Below are 24,216 nucleotides of genomic sequence, written 5' to 3' on the forward strand. Positions count from 1 at the left end.
TAAAAAATATTTTAATATATGTATACACTCCTGTATATATATCTATATAAAAACACTGTAAATTATGATGCCATCACTTCAGGGTTCAATATGAAAACGTATGTACTATAAGGAATAATCCACCTCTTATGTAAATCATTATGGACATTAGAAGTCACCTTAAGTTTATGTGACTTGTATAAAGCACTTGGTCACAGAACTTCTTTGTTACCTCTAATATTAGATTATCACGTTAATATAATACATTAATGCTATATTATAGAAAAGAAAAATGATAATTAGTTTATAAACCTTTATTTATATAGCACCTGTATGCTCCGCAGTTATTATTGCATAAGAGGCAGAGCGATCAGCACAATACAATCTAGATAACAAATTAATTTAAAAAAAGACCCCATTCTGTAACCCCATCTCCTGCACACTGGGGCTCATGTACAGATAGGCATTTTTGGTGCATAATATGCACATTTCCATACTGGGCATGCAGACCAAAAATGAAATATATTCATATGCAAATTCAAATGCAGATTTGGAGACATCTTACACATATGGCTCCTAACGCTTGGTGAGGCGGAACAGGGGTGAGAAGGAACAGGCAAGCGATAGCCGATTACAGTAAGGACGCATTCATGTAATTGCAACTGTGACAGACCTGAATGCACACACACATACATCTGTCAGTGGGGCATACAGTGTCTGCTGTGGGTGCCGGAGAGCTGCGGATGATGCGGCACTAGCTGGCCACTCTCATTAGCGGATTCCATCTTTTCTCCTCCCACTGATGGTACTGAGGGCCTGATTCAGATGCGGATGATATATCGATGTTCACGCAGTTGAGCGGTTATCGGTGGACTGCGCATGCATCTTAGCCGCAATGCGCTCGCATGGAGATTGAAGTGAGGATTTATTCGCAAGTGATTGAGAGATGGGCCATTTTGTGGGAGGTAACAGGGAGTGGTGGCAAAAAATGCGTGTGTGTATGCGACCATTTTCGAAGCGTGTGCCTGTCTATATCTGCGATGCCGTACTCAGAAAATATGCCACCAGCGTCTCAGTTCCTGCGACCATTCTGTGCGGCCACAGGGTTACTCATATAGTCGATTATCGAAGGCTCTACGACCATCGCTGGGTATTTGTATGCACTTATTTGGATCAGCTAGGCCGCCGGTGTACGTCTTAATGCATTTCCAGGCGGCTGTGGCATTCGCGTATATGCTCACGCCAGCTGCATACAAAATCAGTGCCCGCCAGTGTCCCAGAAAACATTGGTGTGCCGAGGCCAGTGGCTGCGTTTTCAGACACAACTTCACTGGCCCCAGAAGCGTGAACTACACGGCCATCCTGAGTGACCTGCGGGTTACTTAGATGGACGATGCAGAAAAAAGCGCCTCCTGCAGCATCAGCATCATTTTGCATCACTGCCACGTCATAGCGTACAAAGCTGAATCAGGTCCTAAGTCCCTATATCCACGTATTGCAAAACAATTATCTAATGTACAGTGAATTTCAACACCACCAAATATTTGTTATGAATAATATAAATGCAATTATAAAGTTCACAAAAAGATACACACATATACATATATTTATATATATTGAGTCTTAAAGCAAGAATCACATGAAATAATGAGGCATGTATATAATAAGCATAAATCACTATGGCAGGCTACAAGAAGAAGCTCGGTAATTATTATTTTTCTTGGTTTGTTTGTTCAAGCTGCTACTAGTTATAGTTCTGCAAAGCTTCCACAGTGGCATGTGACCAATCACAAACCACAGTGGCATAGCACATGTTGTAGTGAGCAGAGAGGCTTTTGGACCACCTCTCTGAGCTCTATCTCCTCTGTATACTGTAAAATCCTTTCCCACCTTGTCTCTTTTCTGCCATTAGATGATATGCTGAGAGTAGGGGCCAAATGTAATAGCCCGCAATTTGCATGAGTCAGTGCAATTCCAGCGGGATAGTCATTAGATTTAAAGTGGCAATTAGTTTAAAGACAAACCCAGGCTAGTTTTGCCTTCAAACTAATTGCTGCTTTAAATGTTATGACTATCTTGCCGGAATCTCGGTGGCTCCTGCAAATTGCGGATTATTACATTTGGCCCTAGGAGTCTGCATTTGTGACTATCAGCAATAAGGGTCCGGGAAGAGAGGTTTTGAAAAGGAGATAATGATCTGTAAAAGGACAGCTAAGAGACACACATGAAGCATAAGTAAAAGGTGCTGCTTTAATACTGGGCAACAAAACAAATATACATAGGCAAACTCACAATGAAAATGATCAGATCTCTATTTTACAGCTTGTACCTTGTATTCCTCATATTCTTTCTCATCTAACAGACTCTCTTTCTCCAGTTCCACAAGTTGTTCTGGAGTTGGCTCAGAAGGTAGAGGGTCTATCAACGCTTCCTCATACAGAGGCAATCCAGTAAAATAGATCTCTTTCCATTCTCGCATTAGCGCACTTGGTATTAGCCTGAAGAAATAAAAGGTTCATTCGTAAATCATATTTATCATTACTATGTTTATTATATTCAAAGACAATTAAGATCATGTCAACTTTTGTTACATCTGTAAAATATATACTGCACTTTTCTCGTACTCACTGTTACATCCTTATTTCTGATTCCATGGGGGACACTGGAGAATCTGGTGTAAAGCAGATGGCATGAAGAGTCTGGGCACTTTTCAATAAAACCATCAACATAGGCTCCTCCCCTTCTATTACCCAGCCAGCTACCAAGCACCTCCGTTTTTAACCAATAAAAGCCCATAGAACAGATACAGTGTAGAAAGGGGGAATAGCATGACATGCTGTGTCAGCACACAACCAAATTAGTCCAAAAAAACAAGAGGATAACCTAACCAAGGGACATAGCTGAGGGGGGGCTTTCACATTTTCGGGCATATACTCTAAAATGTTAAGACTGTCAAAATGCAGCCATAATCTAGTGGTTGGTGGATTAGGAGATGGGCTGATAAAGATCTTATAAAACAAAGAGATTGTCAGTACGATGCAACTCTTTTCTATGGACATGCATTTGCAGAGCCCTAACTACATCTAAGGATTGAGAGAGCCCCCTGCACCTGAATGTGCATTATCCAGTAAAGCTGGGGCAACACTCCCTGATTAATATGAAATCAGGGCACTACACTCAGTGGTAAAGAAGGTTTAGTTCTTAAAACAGCCTGGTCTGTCTGGAAGACTAAGAAAGGCGACCGACAGGAGAGGCTTCTAGTTTGGACCCTTCTCCCACCGAAGTAATGGCAAGAAAAGAAAAATCATCTTCAATGTTAGCATTTTAAGGTCCACTGACTCCAATGGTAGAAAAAGTGGATGTTGTAGAGTTCAAAGAACTAAGGGCCTGATTCAGGTTGGATCGCAATGCTGCGTTCGCACACATCCAGCCGATGTTTGCGATCTGCGCAGGCGTATAAGATGCAGTGTGCGTGTGCGAACCAGGCGCTGCAATCGGGAATGCAATCACAGGCAGTACGCAGAGCCATCAGTCAGTGATTAACAGGAAGTGCAGTTTGTGGGTGGTGAAGGAGGGTGGTCTTGCGAACGCAGGCTTGTCAGTGCGTTTGAACACCGTTGAAGGGGTGTGCATAAATTATTCACAGCGAACCCAGTACTCACTGTGTGCAGGAAGTTTAGCAACTGCCGTGGTAGGGTAAAGTCAACCGCAAGTGTGCATGCAGCTCCGATGTTACCGATGATTTCGCATACTTGCACATTAGTGCGGATCTTGTGCTGCGACGGCAGTGCGAATGCATTCATTAGCATATTTTCGCAGCGGCTGGTTGCATGCGAAATCCCAAGGAACTACCGGGGAAATAAATCAAAGTTGTATTTGTAGCACTCCATGCAGAAAGGTCTATATTGTATATTGGAAACCTGCAAGACAGAAAGCACTGAAACTTCAAGGAATTTACATGCAGACTGGATTTCCATCCTTCCTGAGGGAATAAAAGTAGTCTGGATATATGGAAAGAAGCAATAAAATTTTTTGTTTTGCACCAGTAAAAGTAGGTCCTCCAGGTCCTATGGTATATTCTGGCAGAGGCTGTCTTACCATCCCTTAACATTGTCTGGACAGAATTGTCCGCAAATCCTTTGGCATTCAGAAAGGCTCCTTCAATGGTAATCCCGTTGAAGCCAATCAAGGAAAGGCCATTTGCAAAAATGGGCCTTGTTTGAGAAGGTCCAGCCTCAGAGAAAGATCACCATGCTGAGTAGATCTTCATACCGTCACCGACACAGGCAATCTTTGGCCATCAGAATGGCAGGAACTCCCTCTTTTTAGCTTTTCAAAACTGTTGGGATCATCGCATTGGTGGGAAAATAAGAATAAGAGAAAAGGCCCAAGTGACTATCACGGTGTCTATGCAAAATGCTCTTGGTTCTCTGTTCCTGGTGCAGTACTGTACCTCAACGGAATCATGTCAAAGTCGAGCAGACATTATCGATCAACTAGCTGTTGATGACCACCAGATGAAGGGTCTACTCTCCAGGATTTATGTTCTGGTGGCTGAGATAGTTTGCCTTCCAATTGTCTACTCCCAGAATGTAAACTGCCATGGGTCTGGAACTAATTTTTGGCCTATTTCATGATTCAGTCTGGTTCTTGCATTGCTTGACATCTTTGATTGTTCGGATATGCAACAGCAGTGGTGCCAGATTTTACATGCACAGAGTGACCCTAAAGAAGAGACAGGGCCTGGGTCAGGGTGCAGAATACTACCCTGATTTCCTCAACTTTGATTGGAATTGATGACTCTCTGTCTAAACATTCCTATAAAGTTGACTGAAGTATCACAGCTTGCCACCGCTGAGACTGGCATCTGTTGCCAATAGTTGCTCAGTTCCAAATGGTGAATGGATGGCCTCTATTTAGGTGTGCATGCCTTAGCCTGGTTGTTACTCTCTGTAAGTTCTGACTGGAACATACTTGAAAGAATTTGGACAAATTGTACCAGTTCTTGCACAACACATTCATGCAGAAGTACACCACCACTGCTGTACCTTCTTTTTCAACAAAGAACCAAGTAGACTCTTTTCCATTGGAAGAAACACTTTTTGATGATTTTTTTTTTTTGTATTGAAAGGAACCCTAAATACATAATTTATTTTGTGGCTGAAATTTTGGTTGAAACTACAGTAGACCAGTTTCAATGGTCGCTTCACCAATATAAGCCATTCCTCTCTTCACACAGGGTCATCTGTTCTGACTGAGCGATGTCTCCCAGACTTGAGCCCTTCCTAAGTGGACCTTTGCAACCACCTTTCTACTGCTTTATTCACCCGGCAGAACTTAGGACAGAATGTAGACAGGCCTCTGCAGCAGTGAATATAGATTTCAAAGGGCTGCTAGCTCAATATTTGTGCTGTCTTGAAGCGACATTCTGTAGTTGTTTTTACTATATATCTAAATTTTTTGATTTCGATGAGAAATCATCTCACTCAGGCCTTCAGCGCGTCAATACAACTGCCGTGGTTTTTGTCTGCCAACAAAAACTCATCCTGGTCACCAGAGACCTGCTGATAGTCCTCCTCAATCTGCGAAGAAGCTTCAGAGGCAGAATCATCCCATTATAGTATTGGCATAGAAGCTGTTGCTTATGAGCCCCGTACATGTAATGTAAGGTATAACAATTCCTGAAGACAAGATGCCTGCACTAGTCCATGTGCTGATTGGGACAATCCTGGAAGCCAAGTTCATCAGAACAGACTTTGGAAGAGCCTTCATGCTAGAGGCAGTTGGTACCTCAGAATTACTATGGATCCCTGTAGAAGGTTGGATGCTAACGGTCTAGACAGTTCAATTATAGCCTGGGTTAATGTACTAACCCAATCCACCATGGCCGCATCTTCTGAGGCCACAAGAGGTGAATGAGTCCACTGGGTCAGCGCTTCACATGTTTTACAAAGAGTTCCCTCATGCAATCCAGACTGACATTATTGCAGAGAAAACCTTTAGCTGGGTACACATTAGGACATTAGGACGACAGATCGGCCATCTGGCTGTACACACAGCACGATGTGCAGATATATCTTTCATCGGCTGTACTGCGCAGCCGACGCGATATGTCTGTGAACGACATCGTGGACAGGCATATCATCTATACACACTGGCCGACGTGCACACGATATATTGGCCGTTTAATTGAATGGCCAATATGTGGGCCAGTGTGTACCCAGCATTAGCCACAATAGCTCCCTTTTCAGTGTTGCCTTTGGGCATTTCCCTGACATCAGCATACAATAAAGGCAAGGATGAACACAGAGAAAGTATGTTCCTGTTTAATGACCAGGGATGAAAGGTGAAACTGAAACCAAATAATCTGGAATAAACTGCTGTAACAATAACTGTATAACTGTTATATATTAACCACCACAATATGATGTAAAAGCAGCACAGATGGCGGCAGCACAGATGGCGTAGTGGTTAGCATTACTGCCTCACAGCAATGAGGTCATTTGTTTCCTTTAGGTGCTCCAGTTTCCACCCACAATCCAAAAACATACAGGTAAATTAATTGGCAGCTGACAAAAACATTGACCCAAGTGTGTATATTTATCCATGTGATAGGGAACATAGAGCTCCACTGAGGCAGGAATTGATGTGCACCCACAGTGTAAGATCAATCCCTGAAGTTGCCACGGATGCATCTAAAAAGGATATAAAATAAGATAAAGGAAAATTAAAAATAAGCAAAATTAAAGCTGCGTTAGCAGCTCAAGAATAAGTGCCCGTCTCTTTGGGCACTTGATAAAGCTGAGGTATTTACCAGGTGATGTGGGTATAGGGGAAGAAGCCTATGTCGACAGTTTTATATGATAAGTGCCCAGGTTCCTCGCGCCGTCTGCTATACCAGAGTCCCCCCGTATCAGGAAAGAGAAATTACAGGTGATTTTTGGTGGCCATACACTTGCAGAGAAGTAACTCACTGGATGCATCCATGCACATGAATGGGTGACTTTTGTTACACAAATAGATCAGTAAGTGTATTCTATTGTGGAAGGTGGTTAGAGGTACAGTAAGCTCAACAATGTAGCTAGCCGTCTGGCAGGGGCAGGGCAATATAGATCCTGGCCAGGTCCCGGTAATGAAAGGGGCGTGGTCTAATGTAAGGAGACGTGGCCGCACCCCCTGCAAAGAATAAATACAAGTTTAAACAGGGGGGCACCATTTTGCCTCTCAGCCAGTGTCAGATCTGGGGGGGGGGGGGGCAATCGGTGCGACTGCTCTCCCCCCTCCTATCTGGTGCATGTAGAGGAGACTACTCACTGCAGCCCAGCTGCTGCCACTGACAGGAGGGAGGAGGATGGGAGAAGAAGATCTGGGCTCCTTCAGCAAGTCCGGGTCCAGGTAAACAGTAACCGCTTTACCCCCTTTCGGCGCCCCTGTTCAGGGGGCCTGGATCTGAGGGGGCTCACCTCTCCTGCGTAAGCATCGTGTGCATATGTAGTGTTCACTCTAGCTCCTGCGGCAGGCAGGGCGCTGGTGCTAGAGAGGGCTCGTTTGTGCGCGCGGCGAAGGCACGCGCGCGGCGAGAAAGGGGCGTGGCCATTGAAAAGGGGGCGTGTCTATAAGACGCGTCCCCTTTTCGTCACTCTTGGGGGCGTGCCCGGCACTTACAGACACGCCGGGCAGCCCCCAAGCGCTGCAGACAGGGAGAATATTCTCCGGCGGTGACCGGGTCACCGCACATTTCTTCACCCGCGGGACACTGCGACCCGCGGGTGAAGATGGCACCCGCAGGCTGTTAGGGCAGGGCGCTTTTTGCCTTCCAGAAGGAGGGCAGGGCGCCGAGCCCCGCTAAAACAGCCTAGCGGGAACGCTATATATGTAATTTTTTCTCATACATGGCCAGCACCCCGCCAAGGGACTTTTTTCCTTAAAATTTGGTGACTTATTTGCACAACGAAAACGACAAAACTACAATGCAAGCACACAGTGGTATTACTTGTGCTTCTGTGTGCGACTATGGTCCGTATTCAATTTGAGGCAAAATGTCGGAACGGCGATAATTTATCACCGATGAAGTCATTTTCGCCTATTTCAATTATCCCCGTATTCAATTACATTGACTTTTCGCCGGTGCAAAAAATCAATGTAAAAAAACGGGGATAAATAGTCGCCAGCCTTTAGCAGGCGAAAAAAAGTGCAGAATTGGGGTTTAGGGGTGCAGGCTTAAAAAAATAGCCTGCACCCCTGGGAATGTCATTTAAAAATAAACTGTCAAAAAAAGAAAAAAAAAATTGTGAGCCCCCTAAAATTTTACTTTTTTTGGGGGGTGAAAAAAAAACAACACACTTCTAAAATAGACAAATTAAATCCACAGGGGTTCCCTTGTATCCGGCAGGTGTTTTCTTCATTGCGCAGAGTAGCGACAGGTGCATTTTTACAGAATTTTTAAAAATAACTTTAGGGACTTAAAAATATGCTTATCCCCATTTTCATGTACCCCAATGGTGATAGTTTTTTTTTTGTTAAAATAAATATTCCTAAGTGTTATTCTTCACCCCTTCTTCATAGCCGCAAATATGCACCTGCCGCGGCTATTACAAACCTCGACTTCCATCAGCAGGCAAAAATGGGGCTACCCATAGTGATCCCCCATGTCTGGACATCTTTAGGGGGGTACCAGGCACATTTCCCGAAAATTCACGTTTTTTTTCGTAGATGGTGCAATAAGTCAATGGAAAAAAATGGGGATAACTTGCCTTTAGAAGTTGAAAATAAGTGCAGAACTATGGTTTAGGGGTGCAGGCTTTAAAAAAATAGTCTGCACCCTTCGGAATGGCCCCTTAAAACGAAACGTGCAAAAAAAAGTAAAAAAGAAGAATCGGGACACCCCAAAAAAATTATTTAAAATTTTGGGGTGAAAAAAAAAAAAAAAGTGGAACAATGTTTAAAAAAAGTGAAGTGGGTTCAGGGGTATTCTGTAAGTATGCGGCAGGTGTTTTGTAGAATAGACTATTAGCGGCAGGTGCTTTTTTGCAGAATTTTTTTAAATTTGTTTAGGAACTTAAAAATATGCTAGTACCCATTTTCAGGTACCCCAAATTTGATGGGACCATAGTTAAAAATGAAAAAAAAACCTAAGTGCTCTTCTGCATCACTTCTTCAAAGTCGGGAAAAAAACACCTGCCGCAGCTATTTAAATCCCCAACTTTCTTTTGCAGGCAAAAACGGGGGCACCTATAGTGATCCCCCAGGTCTGGACATCTTTAGGGGGGTCCTACAATTATTTCCCGAAAATTCCCGTATTTTTTTGCCGATCAAAGTTTCGCCTGTTCCCGATTTTGCCTACTTTGAAATTGAATACGGGGAAAAGCGGGCACGCGCGCGATACTTTTCCGCCTGGAAAACAGGCGAAGGAGGCTAAAAGTCCAGCAGGCGAAAAGTCTGGACTTTTCGTCTCAAACTGAATATGGGCCTAAGGTGGAAATCTCTGTAAAAAGTTTTTCCAAACGAGCGGCCGCGGCCATTCCTCCCACCACGTTTCATTATGCTCAACCTGTGAATTTATACACATTTTATAACAATTTCTTTGTGACAAAAGTAGTAAGCTTGCGTCCCTGGTACACCTTGAACGGCTTTGTATGTGGCTACGGTGCGATCAGGATATATTTAGGAAAAAATATGCTTTGATGCTGGTGGCGGAGCATCTAAGTTGTGAAAAGAGTCTCACAACATATGGCGTAAAGACTCTGGTCCGTATTCAATTAGTTTCGCGTATGCGATAAAGTTTCGCATGCCAGACTTATCGCCTACATTACGTATTTCAGCCGCGGAAACTTATTGTGCGCGTACCCGCGATTCGCCCTATGTAACTCCAAAAGACGCGAAAATGGAGACAGGCGAAGTCAGAACAGGCGAAAAGTGGTGTCAGAATCGGGGAAATCAGCCTGAACCCCCCAAAAAGATGCAGAAACATTGGGGATCAATGTAGTAGTGCCCGATTAGCCCTAGTAAAACCGTTTGGGGAACTTAAGTTCACACAATTGCCACTAATTAGCGTCTTTGCACAAGTGGTGAAGAATGGCATAAAACAGTATTTTTTGGTGTAAATAAGTAGTCCTGTCAAATTAGGGGTACTTGAAAATGGGTGCAAGCATGGTTTAAAGTCGCTAAAGTAAAGTTTAAAAAACGTAAAAAAACGCACTTGAAGCAAGTACCTGCAATAAAAAAAAAACACCTCCCCCATACTTGCAGACCCCCCTAAAGTCTATTTTGCTAGTTTTAAAGTTTGTACCCCAACTTTGCACTTTTTCGCCCCCCATTTTCAAAGTGCTTTTTTGGGGTGTTCCTCACTTTTTTTTAGGTTTTTTTTTTACACAGTTTTCCTTTGGGGGACTGTTCCAAGGGTGCTGAGTGGTTTCCCCACCTTTGCACCCCAAAATATTTTGAACTTTTTTTCTCCACCTATTCAGAGGCGAATCTTTTCCGCCTATTACATTGCTTTGCATTTTCGCATACGCGAAAAGCGGATGGAATTGAATACGGAGATATTTCCGCCTGGTGAAAAGTCGCAATCGGCGATACTTTTTCGCGGATCTCGGCTTTTCGCTTCTAATTGAATACGGGCCTCTAGGTGAATGAGGACACATCTGTATAAATTTATAGCTGGCACAAATACACTAATCTTGCTACATGACCAGAGCACAGAGCTTCAGTATTCGTCTGTAGTTTGGCCAGGGAGTTGGGTAGACAATTTAGAGCAGTCTAGGTCTGCACATGGAGGCCCTTAGCGCACTTGGCAGATGGATGCAAACAGTAATATGCTCTCCAGATTTATGGACAAGCCTGAATATAATCCAAATCATTCATTAGAAGAGAAGCAACATAAAATGACATTTGCAGCGTGTAGTGGAACCAATTGGTGTTACCTATTGGTTAGTTCTCGGTATTCCCCAATTTTTGTAACCAGATCGACAATCTGGCTCATTACTTCTCGGCAGATGTAGTAGTGTTTCTTGTATCGTGCCTCTGCCCTTTCTGCTGATAGCTGGTCATATAGCTCCTGGAGTTTCCGGATATGTTCCTCATGGTCCAGCTTAGCTTGTTTCTGTAGGGCCTGGAACACATAACCAAACTACAAAGTCTAACACTTTCAGCCACCAATATGTTAATAACGGAAGCAGCAGATGTGAAGTGGATGTAGGGCAGAGGGAAATGTAAGAACATATAGCCAATATATATCACAGGAAGGCAAACACACTCAGTAGGTCAGATGACAGAAAGGAGAACACACTCAGGTGGTCACATGACAGGAAGGATAACAAGAGATATGGTAAGAACTTACCTTTGTTATCTCTGTTTCTACGAAGTCCATAGGGTCCACAGGGTTGACCTTGGGGTATAGGTTGGGAACCAAATCCGGGCACCACGCAGTTAAAGCTTTTAGCTCCCAGGATGCACTGGGTCCACTCTCCCTATAACCCCACCCCCAAGCCAGAGGCACCTCAGTTTATAAGTAGGCAAAGGCCGGAGGAGGAGAGAAAAAGAGAGAGAAAACTGGAACACTCAATAACCATACTCACAGAAATGGGAGACGGAAAACCGGTGACCAGCCACACAGCCCATATGAAGCCAGGTGCGTCAGGGCGGGCGCCCTGTGGACCCTATGGACTTCGTAGAAACAGAGATAACAAAGGTAAGTTCTTACCATATCTCTTGTTTTCTACTTCAGGGTCCATAGGGGGTCCACAGGGTTGACCTTGGGGATGTCCCAAAGCAGTTCAACCAAGGGTGGGGACGCTCCTGTGCTGAGAGGAGAATCCGTAGCCAAAAAGGAAGCATCCTGAGAGGCTAAGGAAACCAATGCCTAGAACCTTAAAAAGGTGTGGACAGAAGACCACGTGGCCACCAGCAAAACAGCCGAGGCGCCACAGCGAGCCGCCCACGAGGGTTACATGGCCCGAGAAAAAACAAGCATCAACAACAGAAAGGCCTACCCATGGGTAGGCCCCTGAGGAAGACCTACAAGGTCATCCAGCCAACATTTGGTTATAGGCCGGCCATCCTTTCCTGTGAAAACCAGAAATCTCAGACCACCAATAAGGAGTCCGATTTCCGTAAGGAACCTGAACGGATAACATAAATCCAAAGAGGCCGGACCACAGTCAATGAGGCCACACCAGCCGAGAGGACTGGGGACTGAATGGCCGTACCATAAGTTCAAGAATAATATGGAACCTAAAAACCACTAAGAAACACAGGGCGAGAGCAACTCATACCCTGACATGATGCCCTCCAGAAGAGGGAGCCACATGAGAACGCTCCCAATTCAGACACTCTCCTGGTTGATATAAACACCCTGAGAGAAAGAGAGAGCCTAAGCAATAGACCATGTAATGGCTATCACAACCAGCGGTTCCATTGACTGTCCCCGGAGGGAACGAAGAACCACTACTAACTCCCAAGGAGTCGATAGGGAGGACAAATGGAGGTATAATCCAGAAAACACTCCAAAGGATGAACTGGATACCAGAGTGGAGCAATTCCATATCTTAACCATACTGACAGTGTAGAGATCCGCACTGTCAGGAAGACCAGGCCGAGGGTGAAACCCAAGCCAGCCGGAAGGAATGCCAGAATATCTGGAAATCCTGGACACCGGAGGATTGTATCGACAGGTACAATACCATAAGATTTATGGCTGCCACAGTTTGTGGTAAGTCCCAGCAAAAGCTGATCCATGTGCTCTAATCATTCCAACGATGACAAAGCCAGGGAAGCCGTAAGACCACTGTAGGGACACAGTCAAAGACAAACGACCCAGGTCCAAGGCAAAACCAAGGACCCTGAGACAACAGGTCCGGGCAGCGAAGCATCAGGAATGGAGTATCGATGGAGAGACTCCGAAAATCCAAGTACCCCTGACATCTGGGGCAATCAGGAGCCACCAGCAGGAAAGCATCTCCGTCTCAATTGAAACACTTCCAAAGACCTCGAGGAAGAAGGGAGACCGGAGAACACAGGTACACAAAGTGGAAGGACCACTTCACCGACAAAGTCGCTGAAGGTTGCTTCAGAATCCCCAGAGCTGGACTGTAACGCCATAGTGTGATAAAGTCAGAAGGCCATGAGGGTCACCTCAGGGGGCCCCCCCTGCTCACCAGGAGATGAAACCTCTCTTGGGGAAGAGACTAGTCCCCGGGATGCACGTCGTGACGGCTGAGGACTCCCGCATCTCCCCATTGGAGAGCTCCTGAAATGAACGCTGCCGAGATGGTCGAGAGGAGACCCTCGGACTATTTCCGAATATGTGACATACCTGTCATTGCCACCCAACAAACAGTGTTGCTAAAAAGGAAGCCACTGTCCTGACCCTGTCGAACTGAACCTTTTCAGGTTCACCGGGAAACAAGAGTTATGCCAGAGTAAGTTAATTGACAGGGTGGAATCGACAGACGTCCAACTGCACTGAAAAGGATGCGAACCAGACACTGTCCATAGCAAAGAATACCCTGGACGAGATGGCCATAGCCACCCGGACAGGGACAGACTTGCCTCCGGAGAGAGCATCATCGTTTGAACAGTGATCCGACAGAAAAAACTCGTTCCATCTGGAGATGAGCCAATTATGGAAAGACCTGGAATGGAACTGAGCCCATTCCACCCTTCCAAAGGCAGACACTGAATATTTGACCATGCATCCCAGAGTGTAAAGACATATGTCGACTGCGCAGACAACCATGTACTCCTAATGGGAGAGTGGAGATTCCGTTTTACGCCAGAAGAATTCTCAGATTCTGAGAATCCAGCAGGGATCCTAGATGAAGAATACCCAGAGAGGGATGCAGGGAGGACTTTTTCCCCGTTGATTAAACGTCTGCACCCTGAAGAAGCCACAGTCATCCTGACCTGGCTGTAAAGTACCCCGGTGATCCCGCTAAGAGCAGGAGGCCGTCCAGGTACAGGAGCATTGGGATATACTGAACAGGAGAACTGTCAGAAAATCCAAAACGCTGGTAAACCCCTGTGGGGCTGAGGACAGTCCCAACAGGCAGAGCCCGAAAAATTGTAAGTGTTGCTGTGATACAGCAAACCTCAGCCCATGCTGAGGAAAGGTCTCTGTAAGTACCCGTAGGCACGCGTCCTGTATATCCAGTGATACCATAAAGTCCCCAGGTTCCAAACATCGTATGATGGAGCATAGGGATTTCCTCCTGAGCCCAGGTAGCTTTAGGAACTGGTTCAGGGAATTGAGACAGAGAATAGGCCAAAGAGGCCCATTCAGCCACCGCACCAAAACGAAAGCAGAACAACCAGTCCCTCACTGAGATAGTGGGGATGGCCTAATTAGCTCCGCTTACCGCAACAACTGCATAGCTTTCTGGATTTGTAAGGCCCTTGTAAAGAGGCCGCCTGAGCAAAGAGAGGGCGTACCCTCCTACCCACGTAGCCGCGGCAACTTGACACTAGTACCGGACGAACTGAGAAAATCGGTATCTCCCAGTTGTAGGCCTGTCCCGTCAGGCTGAAGAGATATCCGTAGGTTCAGAAGCAGGATCGGCTGGCAGTCCAGGCCTGCTCGGTACTGGATATGTCGGCCCTTGTAGATGCCGACAGTCTACGAAGAAACAGACCTTTAGGCTGACCCAGAGGACAGAAAGACTTAACAGACTTAGTCTGAGGCCTTGTAGTGGGCATAGCTGAAAGCGGTAAACTTGTCGTTAGTAATACTGCCAATGTTACTACAATCTTGTCAAGGTCAGGACCAAACAAGATCTACCGTAAAGATGGTATCTGCACCTCTGCATTCCCAGAGCGCAGCCATAGGGTATTACGGAGGATACAGTCGCAGCCGGAACTCCGAAAGTTAGGAGACTGGTATCCAATATAGGCATTTCCACCTATGACAACTGCATATATTACGTGAGCGACCAAATACATTTGAACCCCTGACGTGTTGGAGGGGAAAAACTGTTACAAATGCATCAGCCCAATATGCAATAGTATTAACCAACCGTGCTATAGCCATGGTAGGATGGGTAACAACCCCTGAAAGCAAGTATACTGATTTACCACCTACGGATCCGAAGAATCCAACCACGCAGGAATGGGATGCGTAGTAACGTCTGTAATCAGACGAGTAACACGCCCATCCACCCCAGGAGGGGCTCGTGATGACCCTCAGGGAATTTGGGACAGGAGGCCAAACACTATTGTAACACCTCCTATCTGGCAACCGCCAGAGTCCCGCCCTGCGATCCACCCGCTAGTCAGCAACAGGGAACCCAAAGGCATGTAAGACTGAGGGTGTATGATACAGGTGCAGGTCAACATTCACTCTAACCAGAATGGACCTGCTACCAGCCCTAAAGCAGGGATAATAATACCTGAAATAGGCTTCCCCCCGTGTAAGAGGGAAAGACCCCAAAACAGTATCCAGTTCACGGCAGAGCCAACTGGGAAGTAACCACAGGGCGTCAACCACGCCAATTAGCGTTTCGTAGAAAACGACATCCACCCAGGGTGGCTGTTGTGGTAATCCTGCAAGGGGAACGACAGACTATTGTGGCACCAGGGGGAATTCATGTACTGCGAAAACCCCCTGCAGGGAGCGGTAGTCTGTGTCACAGGGGAAGAGTGCAAGAAGCTGCAAGATACCCTGAGATGAAAAGGGCAGTATGGTGAAGTAACCCCAAATGAGGTACAACAATGGGGCCCGCCCGGCGATCCGCAATTGAGAGGATCCCGAGAAAACAAAACGCCCAAGGGGGTCGTGAAAGAGGCCGGCACCAGATGACGCCACATACAGAACCCTTTATGAGTCAAATCCTCCGCACTAACACCTGCAGCACATGACTTGCAGGATAGTAAAAATGGGTGCAGTATAACGCTCTATCTCCTGGTCAGACATATCTGACCAACCCTCTTGGCGGATATATTAAGCAGCGCTATACTGGTCCTGACTGATGCCAAAAATTAGCTGCAGGGACCCATTTTCAGAGTATGCAACACACAGTTCCATCTAAAATATGGCAACGTGCAGCACGCAACAGTATGTGACAAACCTCACAAATATTAACAAGTATATAAATGTGAGGTCTCAGAACCACCCTAAGTACAGCTGTATTAGGGCAGATAAAGAAAAGGGATAGATATACACTGACAGGTGAGAGAATACAGACAGTCAGCACTAGCATAAGTCACATACAATGCAGATATACACATATATACATAAACATGTCATATAATATACTGCACTATTACACTGCATGCAACTTACCCAGATTCAGTGTCTGGGAAGGCTACAGCGCTGTGTACACTGACCTGATGGTGAGGTACGCAGGGGGACTGGACCAACTGCCATCTCCAGAGATTTCTGCTGCACCACAGAGAAATGGCCGCTGGAGACCTCAGAAGAAACAGCTCAGCGACGCCAGACTATAGATACTGAAAGGCGCGCTGAGCTGAGGGGAGGAGCCGCTGTAACAGGGAAGGCTGCCTCCCCTGGCCGGCTATTAACCCCCGGGATGCCGGCTCCCTGCACCGAACACTAAGTCCCTGGTGGTCTAGTGGACACACGGGGTATGGGGGGCCCGCCGCCACTGCCGGCACCTCCGGTCTGTCCCCTGAGACCGGAGGCACAGGACTGCATTTGAAATGCGCGGATCACCGCAAGCGGTGATCCGCGACCTTACCTGCTCCCCATGGATACGGCAGCAGTCCTGGGCGCCTGCAGAGTCCGGCTAGTACAGACTCTGGGGTCCCGCTGAGATCCCCAGATCTGTACTGGCGTCTCAGCGCCAGCGGGGTGACGGAGCGGCAGCTTAGACGTCCTATGGACAGTCCGACGCTGCCGCTCTGAAGAGTCCAAAGTCCATGGAAAAGACTTTGTCACTAAAAAAATAAAATAAGCTTAGGGGCTGCTAATCAGCTCCCCCTGCGCTAACGGTGACCCGACTCCGGCCGAGCACCAACTGAAACTGAGGTGCCTCTGGCTTGGGGGTGGGGTTATAGGGAGAGTGGACCCAGTGCATCCTGGGAGCTAAAAGCTTTAACTGCGTGGTGCCCGGATTTGGTTCCCAACCTATACCCCAAGGTCAACCCTGTGGACCCCCTATGGACCCTGAAGTAGAAAACACATGCAGGTGGTCAGATGACAGGAAGGAGAACACACTCAGTAGGTCACATGACAGGGAGGAGAACACACTCAGGAGGTCACATGACAGGAAGGATAATACACTCAGGTGGTCAGATGACAGGAAGGAGAACACACTCAGAAGGTCAGATGACAGGAAGGAGAAAACACTCAGGAGGTCATATGACAGAAAGGGGAAACCACTCAGGAGGTCAGATGAAAGGAACGAGAACACACTTAGGTCAGATGACAGGAAGGAGAACAAGAGTAGGAGGTCAGATGACAGGAAGAAGGAAACACTCAGGAGGTCAGATGATAGGAAGGAAAACACACTCAGTAGGTCAGATGACAGAAAGGAGAACACACTCAGGACGTCAGATGACAGGAAGGAGAAAACACTCAGGAGGACATATGACAGGAAAGAGAACACACTCAGTGGTTCATATGACAGGAAGGAGGTGCATAGGTTTTATGAAGTTTACAAAATGAGGGCGTTTGCAGAGGAGCAGGAGGAGTTTGCACTGGCCAATGGGTAGAATTAGTGGAAGTAAGGTGCATTGACATTATGCAGGGGTGCGTGGTTAGCAGTATGCATTGCTGTGCAGAGGGGAATATGACTATGTACAGTCCACAAAATGACTTCATTTTTGCACCAGCTATAAGCTGGCGGTCAATGGGTCTCATTGTATATATTTAATGGGAAGCATTTTGCACCTTCCAGTTGCACTTCATCTGAATTGTGCATTTCTAGCTGCACTGTTCTCAATGTAAGACGTCAAACATACAGAAGTGACACATGAGACCTATATGAGACTAAAGAGAGCAGAATTTTAGGATAAAACTAAAATGTGTTTATAATGAAAGGAGTGGTTCTGAAGTGGTACATGGGTGGACATTTAAGGCCTGATTCTGTCGGATGATAATAAGTAATATTAGTACATTATGCTCGCTTATACAAGTGTCAAGTTGCTATAATGAGGAGTGCAAATAGGAAATGTTTGACATAACCTTGAATGTTTGCACATAGGGCCTGAATCAGAGATGGACGGATTTGCAAATCCGCCCATCTCAGATGCAAATGCAGAAAGAGGTGTCAGACAGCTCCTTGCTGCATCTGCGATCCCAGCACTGCGACCATCGGTCGCGATGGTCGTTCTTTTGGTCAGGCTGCGAAAGCTGAAGCTTCCCGTGACTGATCACGCAATAGGCCCGGAATCTGCGTCCGCCGATGCAGACCCTTACCCCGTCCCTCCTGGAAAACCTCTGTTTCCGGGAACAGTGATCAGGCACGCCCCCCAAACGCTGCAGTATGTCAATCATGTTGCGGCTTGGGGGGGTCTTCGAACAAGATCGCAGGATTTCTATAGGGGGGTTTCCCAATGCCTGATTTTAGAGCGAGTGTGGCCAGTCCATGAAGAGGGTATAATTAGCACTTAAACAGCTATAATATGTGTCATACAAAGTGTAGTGTATGTCATATGTATGTCAACATATACAGGACCAGCAAACAAAGTTAACCCATTAGATATGGCGGTAGGGCCATCTTGCCTGAGCTGAATGTTTTTATTTCAAATGTGGGCATCATTACAGAGCACTGTAGTAAATCCAGGAGTTTGGCGGAGTGGCAGAAGAACCTAGCACTGTCCTGGACATATATGTACACATTGGTTTTCTTGTGCACTAGATAGTGTATGTTATACAGTATTAGGTGGTCTATAGTAGTGCACCCCTAACAGTGCATGTTTTCCAAATCGCCTAGTTGGTGCACAGGTGTAATCATGACTGGTTTTGGTAATTATTTAATTTGTGATACGAAGATCTTGCAGCTCTAGTAAAATTGAATTATATACTGTTATTGGGGTCATGGTGTCGGCCAGGGAGGGGGGTGTCCAGGCAACCGGTGCCCCCCCCTCTGTTTTTGCCTATGTGTGCTTTCATCCTCGGATTAACATACATCTCTGAGTCAGGCCCATAGAGATCATGAATAGCGCATAAGCAATTCCACTACAGATCATCTGACAATATTGCCTGGATCTATCTGGAATAGATCACTTCAGTGCTAGCTGTGTTCTACGATAAAATATAACTTATCATACTGATTCTCTGTCCAGAGCCTCCTGGAACTCCCTCTCCCGCCTCTCCTCGTACTGCTTCTCTCGGAATATTCTGTTCTGCCGCAAAACCTCCTTCTCCTGGCGAGCCTGCATGAGCTGTACGGCGATTCTGCGCTCCTGCTGGGACTGTCTCATCAAACGCGTGATAAGTTGTTCCTCCTGAAAAGCCTCCTGAAAAGATTACATTTCATTACAATAAAATCGCTGCATAGTAAATTTACCCCTTGGTGATCTAATGTATAGAAGATGTTATTGGGGGTAAATATAAACATACAAATATAACAGAGCAGTGTATGCAGATGGGCTTGCTGAAACATAACCTATTAGCTAAGAACCTCTATGAATCTCAGGGCCTGATTCAGAGCCGGACGCTCTGACCAGAGCGCTCGCTCTGAATCAGGGCCCTCCTACCTAAACTTGGATCGGCCTCCTGGCCGCTCGCATAGCTGTGGGTTACCACCCACAGCATATGCGAGCGGCCAAAAAGATGGTCGCGACCATCGGGCTTGTGACGAGACCCTGCGGTAGGGTCTCGGTGACCGCAAGCCCTGGAGTGATTTTGGCTCTATCAGAGCCAAAATCACTCCCACTGACATCACTAGTGATGTCAGTGGGGCCGGACCCAGACGGTAGGCGTTCCCATGGGAACGCCTCCGTCTGGCAGCCACGCCCCCGGCACGCCCACCAAAGGGGGCGTGCTGTCAATCAACATCGACAGCACGCCCCCTTTGGTGCGAGACCCATAACGACGGCTACCCCGTCGTTATTCGGGTCTCGCGCATGCGCACAACGGAGCTCCCTCCGTCGTGCGCATGCGCACTAGGGCACCATCGACCCGCTTGCGAGCGCTCAGCGCTCACGAGCGGGTCTGAATCAGGCCTTCAGTGCACGAACCAGCTATTGTGATTGGGACTGCGATCGCAGAGGCTACGCAGACCCATCGCAGAGTGATTGACAGGAAGTGCCAATTGTGGGTGGTGAAGGGGGGTCGGGGAAATGCAGGCATGCCAGTGCGTTCGCAAACCGTTTCAGGGGCGTGCATAAATTATCCAATGTGAAGTCATACGCAGCCTGAGGTCTCATAGAGATGTGTCCACATACATCTATCCTCCATGCGCTACAAGTCGCGCCACACATAACGCGGGAGCTCCATGTGCCTCGGTAGCGCCGAGCGTTTTTTTGTCAGCCGGCATATAATTTAATCAGCAGAAGCTGCTTGTGCTAACTATTCGCATCACTGTGTAAATAAGACGCATTTGAAGGTAAAAAGCCACACAAAAAGATACTCGGCGCTACCAAGTCACGCCACGGCATGGCGCGATTAGAAGATTAAGAGGACACATCTGTAGCGTGCCTGGCTGTTAGCAATTTCTGAGTAAGATCAGGTCTTGTGCAAGTGTCCGTATGGGTCCGATGGTACTCGATTGTACCGATGGATTTCGATATTCTGCTAAATAATACGAATGTGCATATGGTAAAGTGGGCATCCTTGTATAGTGCTGAGTTTGCATTCGCAGTGGTTTAGCTTGCTATCGCAGTTGAACTGCGTGCGTGCGCAGTATTGCGGTCCGTAGTGAATCAGGCCCTATGTGCATAGAGGTGCTGTAACCCTCAACAACTAATTCATATGTTAGTATACATTATCTTAACTGTAAAAATGACAGCTACAATCTGATTGGTTGCGACTGGTTTCAAAGCCACTCTGCTCACAACACCATATGCCCTGTGACTGTGGTTGCTATGGCAGTCACATGACACTTTGGAACTCTGTGGATTTATAAATCATTACTATCAGAGACAATAACAATATCAGAAACAATCATTAACAGCAGAAACAAACCAAAGGAAAATTAAAATTAGTATAGCTTTTTGTTATAGAAAGCCACATTGATTTATGTTGAAAAATGTATTTCATGGGTTGCTGCTTTAAATTTAGTCACACACCCATTTAGTTATTAATTGCTGACACCTAGTGGCCAGCAAACTAATTACAACAGGAATATATATCAAGTGGCCTGTTTATCAGGTGCATCTTCCAATAGTGACTTGCTCTCCCATTTGCCCACAGAACAGTCCTAATTCATTGGAGCTTCAACAAATTAAGGTGGCACAAAAAGCACAGGGATACAGGAATGTTCAGCCTTCAATGCCTCTCATAGTTATAAATCAGCAGTGGTAAAACTGTACTCTGAATAGTGCGAACGCCATCGAAACTTGCACAAGCCCTAAGTTAGTTTCTCCGTTCGAGTATGTGATTGGTTGAGCATCTGTGTACGTTACCACTTTCACCAACACGCGACACTCCCATAACATGCTCACGTCACCTCCGTGCATGCGCTAAGCAGACCCTTCACCGCTCAGAAACGGCGATACATTTTCAACACATGACTCTGCGTCTCCCGTGTTCCTCAATCGCAACTCTGACTGTGCGCACGCTATCTGGCCAAAATGCGCAGTGTGACATAGATGCATGCGTAAAAAAAAATAATCTCTCCACTGTGTCCTAAAGTCCCACATCGGCAGTGCGTGCATTTAGAATCAGGCCCTCGCTCTAACAATAGGAACACTGTGGCAGAGATGATTTGGGTCTTACTAGAACTGGATCACCTTTCTTGCAGGAAGGCCTGGTGATCACATCAGCATAAGTGGAGACGTCTGTAAAGGCAATCACACTTTGGATACTTTACCACGGGAGGAAGTAAGCGCGGATTCCTTAAGTGGCTTTCAGAATAGAGGGAATGTCTACTTGAAGGCTGTATTATGGCAATGATTGATCCTTTTAATTTATTTAACAAAGTCAGAAAGGAGATTGTGCTTAGGGCCTAATTCGGTTATACGCAAACCCGATGGTTTACAAAGAACTCTGACGACGGCGCATGCGCAGGGTCTGTACTGCGGATGTGCCGATCTGTGTCTGCGATGACGATTGCACTGCCCCTTGAGCTGTAGCATGATAAACATGCTGTGGCCGTTTGGGGAGGGGGCGGCGACGGGCTGCGTTCTTGAAAACCTGAGGGTCACTCAGATGTCCCTTGGTCAAGCAAGTGATCCGTTGCTGTTCTCCGGACGCAGCAGCGGATTGCAGGAGACGTCAACTTACACAAGACGCCTCCTGCGGATTTTCCATATTGTAGCACAGCCGCTGTGTACAAAGACTGGGCAACTGCGTACAACTCTGAAGCAGGCCCTTACTGTTTTTAAAGTATTATGGAAACAGTTTAGATTGTAGGAATTTATTTCACCTGCCTAAGGACTTCTAATATCCATGTAATATAATGCACAGATACATAATCTCCTATGTAATGTGTAATGCAGGCGGCCTCATCTCACATATACAGCAGTATAATAAATATGGAATGCAGTATGCCATTACCTCCTGTGACTCATGAGCAATAAGTTGGTCCATCAGGATTCTGCGCCGTCTCTTTTCCCGCTGCTCACGGGCCACTGTGTCTTCTTCTAACCTCTTCTGAATTTTTCTTACATAATCATCAGTAGAATCCAGTTTTAGGAGAGGCGAGCTGATGCTACCCGTTGACCTGAGTCTTTGTAATGTTGGGCTCCTGAAAAAAGAGTTCCACTGTGAGCAAGAGGATGGCCAAACTACATTACACTGTGTCACACCAACTAAAAGGGGGACACAAACACCTTCTAGCTCTAATGGAAAACAATCACTAAGTGTATACATAAATATTATATTATATAATATAGATGTTCAGCTACATTTAATCTACATTTTTACAGAACCAATTCATGTTGTATTGTTTATCAGTCGATGATTTATTAATATGAATTTACAGTATTTGTATTAACAAAATGTTGTGTTATTATTAATCAATACAATATTTACTATGCCAATTTCATTTATCTCTTTGTGTGTCACCAACTAACTGATCACGTTCTGTTTTCTTGATTACTTAGGTAGAGTTGGCAATTTCCCACCACCGATATTACTACTTGCGATGTGAGACATATTTTTAGATACAAATTGTTGTTCACACAGGTTTTATAAATGAAGACAACGCATTTAACAACGCATTTAAACTGTATTTACTAATTCCTCCTTGAAAACAAAATTTAGGCATACTTGCCTACACTCCTGGAAGGGTTGGGAGCAGTCCTGTGCGGCCAGGTGAGGCAGAGCCTTTCCTGTCCTACTTCAGTATACTCCAAAGTTTTGACTATAAAAATTATAAAAAAATATTAAAGAAAATATTATAAATATCTTCTTTGTATTATTCTAATCATTCATAGGGTTAAATTTACTAAAGTGAGAGTTTTTAGAAGTGGGTTTTAAAAGTGATGTTGCCCATAGCAACCAATCAGATTCTAGGTATTATCTTCTAGGAGGTGCTAGTTAAATGTTAAGTAGAATGTGATTGGTTGCTATGGGCAACATCACTTTTAAAACTCTCTTCTAAAAATTCTCACTTTAGTAAATTTATCCCTTATAGTCAAAATTCTGGAGTAAAAAGTGAATGCAGGTGAAGTACTGCTCAGTAGACTTCAGTATTTCAAATCAATTGCCTGTTTATAGATCAACTGCACCCATTATTATAGGAGTTGCTACCACCTCCTACTGGCGCCAAAATCCCTACAGCGTCGTGATCCCGGCACCAGAATCCTGACCGCCTGCATCCCAAAGGTAAGTATTGGGAGTTAGGGGCGGGTTAGGTTCAGGGTTAGGCACTAGGAGGAGGGTTAGGTTTAGGGTGTGGGGAGGGAGAGGTTAGGTTTAGGCACCGGGGAGGGAGTGTTAGGTTTAGGGTGCGGGGAGGGAGAGGTTAGGTTTAGGCACTGGGGAGACAGTGTTAGGTTTAGGGTACGGGGAGGGTTAGGTTTAGGGTGCGGGGTGGGAGAGATTAGGTTTAGGCACGGGGAGAGAGTGTTAGGTTTAGGGTGTGGGGAGGGAGAGATTAGGTTTAGGCACTGGGGAGGGAGTGTTAGATTTAGGGTGCGGGGAGGGTTAGGTTTAGGGTGCGGGGAGGGAGAGAT

At 45.9% G+C, this 24,216-nt stretch overlaps 1 protein-coding gene across 1 annotated transcript in view; it reads right to left on the reverse strand.

Annotated features, from left to right (window-relative positions):
• SPEF2 (sperm flagellar and cilia associated 2) overlaps positions 1-24,216 on the reverse strand; it is a 212,814-nt gene that overhangs the window by 130,861 nt on the left and 57,737 nt on the right. The window contains exons 7-10 of the mRNA XM_088447783.1: positions 22,595-22,784; positions 19,204-19,392; positions 10,902-11,089; positions 2,309-2,477 (exon numbers count right to left, since the gene is read on the reverse strand). Of these exons, the coding sequence (XP_088303909.1) occupies positions 2,309-2,477; positions 10,902-11,089; positions 19,204-19,392; positions 22,595-22,784 (736 nt within the window). The remainder of the gene's footprint in view (positions 1-2,308; positions 2,478-10,901; positions 11,090-19,203; positions 19,393-22,594; positions 22,785-24,216) is intronic.

The sequence above is a fragment of the Taudactylus pleione genome, unplaced genomic scaffold (assembly GCF_031769625.1).
Source record: "Taudactylus pleione unplaced genomic scaffold, aTauple2 ptg000438l, whole genome shotgun sequence".
Taxonomy (NCBI): Eukaryota; Metazoa; Chordata; class Amphibia; order Anura; family Myobatrachidae; genus Taudactylus; species Taudactylus pleione.